Source organism: Pseudorca crassidens, chromosome X (assembly GCF_039906515.1).
Source record: "Pseudorca crassidens isolate mPseCra1 chromosome X, mPseCra1.hap1, whole genome shotgun sequence".
NCBI lineage: Eukaryota > Metazoa > Chordata > Mammalia > Artiodactyla > Delphinidae > Pseudorca > Pseudorca crassidens.
In genome coordinates, this window is record NC_090317.1 from 29,159,961 (window position 1) to 29,169,123 (window position 9,163).

At 38.2% G+C, this 9,163-nt stretch overlaps 1 protein-coding gene across 2 annotated transcripts in view; it reads left to right on the top strand.

Moving 5' to 3' along the window:
• Nucleotides 1–8,430, top strand: part of LAMP2 (lysosomal associated membrane protein 2) — a 35,807-nt gene extending 27,377 nt beyond the window's left edge. Inside the window, exon 9 of one of the 2 annotated variants that reach the window (XM_067723295.1) lies at nucleotides 7,598–8,430. In XM_067723295.1, the coding sequence (XP_067579396.1) occupies nucleotides 7,598–7,740 (143 nt within the window). In that variant the 3' untranslated portion in view covers nucleotides 7,741–8,430. Of the gene's footprint in view, nucleotides 1–4,761; nucleotides 6,598–7,597 lie in introns of those variants that run through there. The other variant, XM_067723297.1, reaches the window with a different exon arrangement.
• The last annotated feature ends 733 nt before the right edge of the window (nucleotides 8,431–9,163 follow it).

Here is a 9,163-nt window from a genome sequence, read left to right on the forward strand (position 1 = left end):
TGGCTAAAGTCTAGATTTTGTATACTACATAATGGCAATTTCTTCCAAAAGGAAAAACTTAAGAAATGCTTAGAAGTAGAATTAATTATTTCCAGAATGTTCTGTGTATTGCTGTCTGGAAGAGTGGTCCCATACATAGGTCCCTACTGATGTTGGAGTGGCTACAGAGTAAGAATCAGGTCTGGGATGAGACGTGTGTGGCGCGCACTTGTGTGTGTGTGTGTGTGTGTGTGTGTGTGTGTGTGTGTGTGTGTGTGTGTGTGTAAACTCCCCAGCTGAATCTAATGTTTAGGCAATTAGGAAACCAGTGATCTAGAATATTTATTTCATAGTAAAAGTGACAGAATATCTCTGTACACTTTTCTCAGGTCCTAAATTGAGGCTGATATTTAGTATCTGTACTAGGTCAGCCACACAAACTGACCTATTGATCCGAGCCAAAATAGGATTGTGTGTAATTTTTTTTTTTGGTGGTACGCGGGCCTCTCACTGTTGTGGCCTCTCCCATTGCGGAGCACAGGCTCCGGATGCGCAGGCTCAGCGGCCATGGCTCACGGGCGCAGCCGCTCCGCGGCATGTGGGATCTTCCCGGACCGGGGCACGAACCCGTGTCCCCTGCATCGGCAGGCGGACTCTCAACCACTGCGCCACCAGGGAAGCCCTAATCTTTCTCTCAGATCACCTTAAAATTCTTGAACCTTCCAATTTCCAGATAGCTTCCCAGTCCACCTTAGTATATCACACACACAAATTTAGCAGCCTGGCTAGTCGCTTTCCTCTGGATTACCCAGTTAAGCCACGTGACTGCCAGTTACTCATCAGAGCTCCCAGCTCTACTAGCTACCATGTGACTTGGTCAAGCTACTCAACTGGGGTCTCTCTCGTTTTTTCATCTGGGGACTGAGGGCTGTTAAGTCCTGTTACTCTTATTTCTTTGAGTGATAGTTTTTCATTTCAATGAAGAAAAATATACATTTGAGTATTTTTAGAAGGAACCTGATTAGAAGCTACATCTTAGGCATCAAGAACATATTTACATACAGTGTAAAACACACCATCTGAAGTTTCTTGCGTTTTTTAGGAGGAATTATTATGAGACTCAGATATTTTTAGGATTATAGCCTTTTATCTCTGTTTATTTAGATAGATAATGTTACATTGTCTTGGGCTCAGCTCTCTCCTACCTATCTCCTGATCTTTTACCCTGGTATATAACTTTCTGCATCAATAATTACCATATCTTATTTTTGAAACTAGTATAGAGTAGCTTCAAGTTTCTTTTCAGATTCATGTAATATATTTCAAACAGTTTGACTATAGATCTAAAAGGTATATAATAGATAAGATGTCACATAAGGATGTGCTTCTAAATGCTGATTCTTCCAAAGAGAATTTTTGACACATTGGTTTTGAAGAGGTGTTTGTTTTATACTTTATTATAAATGTACATCTTGGCTTTTCAGCCCTCACACTGAAAACTGGATTTGAAAAATTTCTGAACTAACAGAAAATTGAAGATTAACAGCATTTAAAAAATCTACATGAACCTTTCCATTGAAATTTCAATGGTCAATGAAACTTTGTCTTTAAAAATCTTCACTGCTTCCGTGACTATTAAACTCTTCTACAAATACACTTTTCCTTTCCCCAGAAAGGTCTCAAGTGTACATTAGGCAAATAGATCAGGTCAAAATGACTTATAGAATGAGGTTTTCTTTTCTTGGATGTGATTTTATTAAAATTACTGTTTTACCAAAATTTCTTTCATTACCTAAAGAATTTTTAAAGGCCAAATTCATAAAAATCAATTATTATAAATTAATACTTCACATACTGAGAGCATTTTAAGTAAATGACAGCATCTAGAAAGATCTTTGTATTAGCAGAATTGCCTTTTTGATCTACTCTGGGAATATTTGTCTTGCATGAAAGCCTTAAGAAAGCCTTATTGGCAGTATTTATGAAAGTCATTTCAGTACTAGGTCAAATACCCAATTTGGGAAAGAGGACTATGAATTCGTTGCCAGAATAAGAAATTAATCTAATGAATTTTTTAAAAACCAAGTTATATTAAATCCAAGACATAATACTTTATGGTCATGTCACCTAATAGTTTATATGCTGGGTGGTAATTTGGGAAATTGAAGGGGAGGAGCTAACTGGGTGCTCTTAACACCATATATTCACAAGTCACATCTGGCAACCTCAGCTATCTGGATTTTTAACAAAACCAAGAAGCAAGTAAAAAAGATCATTGAGCTGGCAGCCAAAATTGATGTCATAAAGTCCATAAACTCTAGGATTGCATCTTGTTCCCAGTTATTGCCCCAGAGACTAGCAAAAGGCTGGCACATTTCTTACATGCAAACACAATCAGATGTGCCTTGCAGCTATTCATTTTTATTTTCGGCACAGTTCTAATAAGTTTAATTATCTGATTTATCAATCCCTGGTAAATTGCAAGCTAGGAGGAGAACTAGGGCAATAAGAGGCAAGGAAATGGAAAATAGAAGCGGTGGTTCAACACGCTAGCCACCTCCTCTCTCTGCAAACATATCTCCATCTGCACTATCCCTTTCTTCTCCAGTCTCAGTAGGTTTTCTTCTGGTCAGTGCTTCTGGAATCCCATTTCCCCTGCCTCCCAGGAGACTTTGTACCATCGTCTTCAACCTGTAAAATGCTCATGGCTCTTTCCCACATCCTGTAACCACAAGTCTCTTCCACCCTGAAGGTATCCTTTCTTGACCCTGTGTCCCCCTTCTACCTACCTACCTTTCTTCTAAACGTCTCATAACGAGTACTGTGTGTCCCCATCCCAAGTTCTTGATCTCCTAACCAGTCAATCATTTCCCATTCACTCCTAAACCTGCAACAATTTGACTCCTAGCCCCCACCCTCCGTATTGCTACATCCAGTGGACATTTCTCAGGCATCTCTAATATTTTACACTGTTCTCCCATGATAATTGAAACTGTTTCCTTCCTTGGCTTCTGTGGCACCATTTTCTACCTGCCTTTCCTACTTTTTCCTGCTCCTTGATTCTTCACATATTGGTGTTCCCAAGGGTTTTATCTCTGATCCTCTTATTACTCTTATCTGCCCTTGCTGAGAAATATCTTTGTCCCTGGTTTGAACTAGCACGTCAACCACTTGGTTAGGACGTAGGTATCTTAAACTCAGCAGATCTAAAACGGAATGTCTTCCTCTTCCACATATCCCTCTCCACCCTCCCCCGACATGCAAATTTTAAAAATTAAATTTAAAAAAACCCACACAAAAATAACTACAAATAAAACTGAAATGCATATATTCCCCCTGTATTCCCTATCAACTATGAATGGCACCAGTGTCTACATAATCAAGGGATTGGAAGCCATTCTACAATATTGTCTCCTCCTACATCTGTTTGGTCAGTTCTGTCTTCTAATTGGATCTCTAGTCCATCCCTTCTGCATCTGCACTTCATTAACCAAGTTCAGGACCATATTATTCGTCATCTGACTTCTAGCAGTAGAGTTGCTTCCCAACTTAATACCTCCAGTCTTCCATCTGCCATAACTTCTGAAAAAAATATCCTGCTTAAAATTCTGCAGAAATTTTTTTGGGGGGGGCCATCAGTATAAGGCCAAACTACCTAGAGCATACGGTGCCTTTGTGAGCTGATCCTAGTACCGTTTTCCACCTCTTTTCCAAGAGTACCTCTTTTATTTATTTTTTTCTTTTTGCGGTACGTGGGCCTCTCACTGTTGTGGCCTCTCCCATTGCGGAGCACAGGCTCTGGACGCGCAGGCTCGGCGGCCATGGCTCACGGGCCCAGCAGCTCCGCGGCATGTGGGATCTTCCCGGACCGGGGCACGAACCCGTGTCCCCTGCATCGGCAGGCAGACTCTCAACCACTGCGCCACCAGGGAAGCCCCAAGAGTACCTCTTAATCCATTGTTCTAGCTATGCCAACCTGCTTGCATTTCACCCGAAGTGCTGTTTTCTTACCCTCCATAGTTTTGTCTGTGCTTTCTATACCTGGAACACCCTTCACCCATTACCTGCATGGTTAATTCCTACTCATTCTTAAAAATTCAGCTCTGGTGTCACCTCTTTCAAACTGTGTCTTGTGTAACAAGGCTGAGTTGAGTGTGCCTCTGAAATATTTCGATGACACTGTGTGTTCCCTGCCCCTATTACAGCACATTTTGAAATTATAACCGCTGATTTTCTTATCTGACTCCTACACCAGACTGAAATCTTGAGGCAAACAGTTATGCAATCAGGGCCAGTTTATACTTTTTCTTACTACTAAATGGCCCCATATTCCTATGCATTGAGTTCTTACATCTGCTTTATGTAGTTGTTCATTTGGTTCATTTCATTAATACTTCCCAATCTGCAGTGTTCCAGGCACTGTGCTTCTTCAACATCATAACAATTTGCCTCTGAAAGCTCACAGCCTGATCATCAAGGAAAGGCTAATTATATTTATCCATTATCTTCCATTTGAAAAATCTGTGAAGTATGTGATCATTTTATATATCTTTCATCCAAAATGACTGCATTTTTGGGGGTACTTAAAAGTATATGATTTGGTTATTTGGAAAATCACTTTTGTGGAACATCTCATTTGCTGGTAATGAATTCCAATGACTTGTTGCCTTGGTGTAAAAAACAAATATGTGTGTTGGGAAGTATTGTCATATTAACTTAAAATGTACAGATCTGAAATTTTGTCACTGTTTCTGTTCTCAATTGTGCTTTCTCCACATCTAGCTCAAGACTGCAGTGCAGATGACGACAACTTCCTTGTGCCCATAGCGGTGGGAGCAGCCTTGGCAGGAGTGCTTATTCTAGTGTTACTGGCTTACTTTATTGGTCTCAAGCGCCATCATGCTGGATATGAGCAATTTTAGAACCTGCAGTCTGATTGATTATATAAAAATACATGCACATAACAAGATTTTCTTCCCTTTCAGTTTTGAAATACTTTGTTCTTTAAGATTGATATATTGAAACTTTAATTCTTAAATCAGTCCCAGCATTTTGAGATAATTCTTTATTAATAAAAACTGTTAATAGAACAGCATAATTTTTTTTTAAATGTTGTATTTACTGGTCCTGAAGACAAACTTGTTGAAAAGAACATCGGTGTGCAGGGTTTTATGGTCTATCTTAAGAAGCCTTGGCCAAATTTTGATTCTAACCCAAGATGCCTTAAACTTATTAACATGGCCATTATGAAGATAAAATATGTAGTTGTCTCCTAATGGAATTAATAAATATTGTTTCACTACCGGTGTTCTGTTTCAGTATATAAGAATTATCCTGATTTAAGCTCATCGCAGTGCCTTTGCATATAGTTCATTAAATAAATGTTGATGTGGCATAAATGCCCATCAGATGCTTAAACTTGGTTTTCAGTTGAATGTCCTCAGGACCATCAGCATTTTTTAGGTTATGTGACTTTCTTTGAAGATGAAGTCAGTATCTTTGGCTTGTGATTTTTCCCTAGGTAAAAAACAGACCCAGGAGGCTGCAGCAGAGCTTCAACTGGCTTCAGAATTAGAGTTTTCAAAAAACTGTTTCTTTTTCAGCAATAATAGACAGAAAGGATTCAAGCATATTTAACCAGTTGCCTTTTTAAAAATGTTTTTCTCTTCCTTGGATGCCTGATTAGCATTGCAAGATAGAAATATTCTATGAACTAATTAGGAGAGATTGTGTTGTGTTTCTCTACCTCATCTTGTTGGTCTCTAGAGCATTAAAATCTATTTAGTGTTGTCATCAGACTGGTACTTATGAGCTGTAAGCAGCAGCAATCTCAGAAGGGAGGCAGCGAAGCAAAGCAGCAACTCGGCTCCTGCCTTTTCCAAGACAGCCCCTGTGGGGCAGAGCATAGATGGGGTGTAGACAGAAGCTGTTGGCATGAAAATGAGCTAGATATTCAGCCCCTGTTGAGGCACGCTCCATGTTAGAAGTGCAGCACAGATATTGAATGTATAGACAAATAAATAAGAAGGAAGCTTAATCAGTAGACTCGAGAATTTCACATGGAAGTGATTATTTTATTAATTCATTCTGTGTATATATTGGCTTGTTCAGAATTTTTGTAATTCACTGATTACAGCATTTTGGTACCCAGCTATCAGTCTCTGAAGGCTTTCAGTAAAATACAGTAAATCTTTTTAATAAAAGCTAATGTCATTACTAAAATCTGTTCTATATACTCAGAACCTCAGCAGCATTTTTTTATGAATGACAAAAGTGCAAGAGGAGGAAGAGATAAAATTCGAGGAAAAATGCAAGTTATTATTCAATCATAAATCACACCAAGTATCACATTTTGTTAATTGCATTAGACTTATACTGGAAAGGACCTTAAAGATTCCTTACTATAACCCCATAATTTTTTCAGAAAGAGGAGTGACTTCACTGAGGTTACATATCTAGCGGGCAACAAAACCATTATTAGCATTTTGATTAAAAATTGTCCCAATGAAGTCTAGTCACTCAATAGTAAGAATAGTTTAAACTTGAAACTGGGAGATCAGAACTGGGCACTTTGAGTTTCTGTACTAACTAATTTCAATAAATGACACATGATACCAACTTTGTTTGCTTAAGTATTTTTAAAAGTACTGAATATTGGCTTTTTCAATGGCTCCTATTTTGACCTCTGCTACTTCAAAGCCTAAACCTCCTTGGATGGGATCACAAACATGGGAGGAAAACAGAAGGGAATGAACACTTGTTGACCTCCTGATGTGTATCATATACTTTAGAAATATCATTTAATCCTCAGATACCTTATAATATAGGTATTCTTCTCCCCCTTTTACAGATGAGGAAAGTGAGGCCCAGTTTAAATTACTTGACCAAGGTCCTTTAGCTAGTAATTGAAGGAATCAAGATTCAAACTCAGTTCTGTCTCAGTCCAGAGCTCAGAAGCTACATTGCATGTGCACACCGCCTTCCTGGTGGTCCAGTGGAGTGGACTGCAATGTCCATTGGACTCTGCTATTATTCTTCCAGGCCACTGCTCAGCTAAAAATAATTACATATAACCTGATAGCTACCTAATGCTTGTATGAAAAAAATTATACTGCATTTTTCTTGATCATGAGTCCTTTTTAACTTAGATGTTATTACTCATACAGAATTCTTATTTGTATTTTCACGATAGCTGTGGCAGGGGAGAAAGGGAGTGGGGAAATACGCAGGTAGTGGTTTTAAGTGAAGATTCCCGCAGTGCTGCCCTTTCCCCGCAGTGCCGCTCTTTCCCTGCAGTGCCATTAGACAATTCAACATAAAATCTTCCCATATTAGGCAAGCACAATTCTTTGTTTTGGACCCTTTCCCGTTCTTCCCTTAACTTCTGCTTTTCGTACTGAGGAATTAGGTGTGATTTGAGATGAAGTGACAGTGAGAGATACAGGAGGATCAGTTGCTTGGAAATACTTGGGTGGACATAGTGGAAAATAAGAAAATAAGGGTAATGCTGTAAAAGACTAACCTATGTACTCTTTCAAAATGCTTGTTTCTTGTTTCTGCTTAATTGCATTCCTTACTAATTTCCTTTCCTTGCTTTCTGTCTGTTCTTTTCTAACAGCTGAAGAATGTTCTGCTGACTCTGACCTCAACTTTCTTATTCCTGTTGCAGTGGGTGTGGCCTTGGGCTTCCTTATAATTGTTGTCTTTATCTCTTATATGATTGGAAGAAGGAAAAGTCGTACTGGTTATCAGTCTGTGTAATCAATTAAATCTAGTGCTTTTTGGGTTTTTTTTTGCCATTAGAAGTTATGTTTTCCATTGGCTAAAAAGCCAGGAAATGCTGTGCAATTGATTGTTTGAGATACGCAGATTAACCTCAGTGAGTTGCTAGCTAACTTGGGCATGAGTAGCACTATTAGGGCCGATTTCTTCTTTTTTTCCTATTTTTTTCTTCCTTTGTAAAAGTGTAATTGAAAGAAAAATTGTGGCTTAGAATATGTTTTTTTTAGTGAATAATGATTCTAAGCCTCTGGATCCAATTATGAAAGCATTTCTACTGAAGTATAATTTTATATGTTGCAGTTACTTGTATTTTGCCTCTTTGACATTATTTGCATAATCAAAGCTATTAGAGAACTTAACTTGCTTCAGGAAATAAACTCAAGAACATAGTGAATTCGTTTTCATTGGTGGCAAACATAAAATTTGGTTTGTAATAAGACTTAGATTCCGAACCGCCTAAACAAGATTATTTAAATTCTGATTTAATTTTCCTGCTAGTTAAAAAGAAAGAAAGAAAGGAATGTCTTCATAATATTGTATTTAATAGCAAAAGTCTGGCTGTTTTCTTTATTACTGTTAGTGGCTACTATATTTTAACAAGGATGTCGCAACTAAGACTCGGTGCAGCCAAAATAAATAAATAAATATTTTTAAAAAACCCCAAACAAACACGGATGTCTTTTTTTTTTTCCTACTGGAGTTTGGAATATATTGATTACCTCAGACTTTCCATTTATGCTGAAGGATGAAGTAAGATCTATGGCGTTTTTTTTTTAAGGTGTTGATACAGAAAGGGTTATTTTTTTTTTAGAGTTATGATTTAGAATTTTTTTTCCCTTACAGCCTTAACTTGTTCACAAAGTTAATTCATCTTCCACTATAAAAACAAAACAAAGCTTCTCTATTTTGTGTGCCTCCTGTACTCTCTCATCCCCTGTATGAATAAGTTCTAATTGATAATTTTAATGTATTGGTTTCTTTTTTCTCACAGCAGCATGTGCTAACTTTAGAGGCTAGTGGCCCTGAAGTATCATCAGTCAGATGGCTGCCTGGCCAGAGCTGGACCAGGATTGTTCTGTAAATTTGTTGATCTTGATACAGACTTATATCCCTGTAGGGACCTCTAATGGCTCTGGCTACTGGAGTAAGGTACTAGAGGCCACTCCTCCCAGTGTCTGCTTGATTGGCTAGGCTATTGAATTGTCCTTTGATTTGGAAGCACACTGTTGTATTTCTCTAGTGTCCAAATGGCTGCTTTGCACTCCTGTTATTAGCATAAGGCAGATGTTTATTTTATCAAACTATTTTATCTCTATATAACTAAAAAAGAAAAGTTTCCCAAAGATCTGCCTTCACTTTTAAAATGTTCCTTGGATTGGGACTTCCCTGGTGGCGCAGTGGT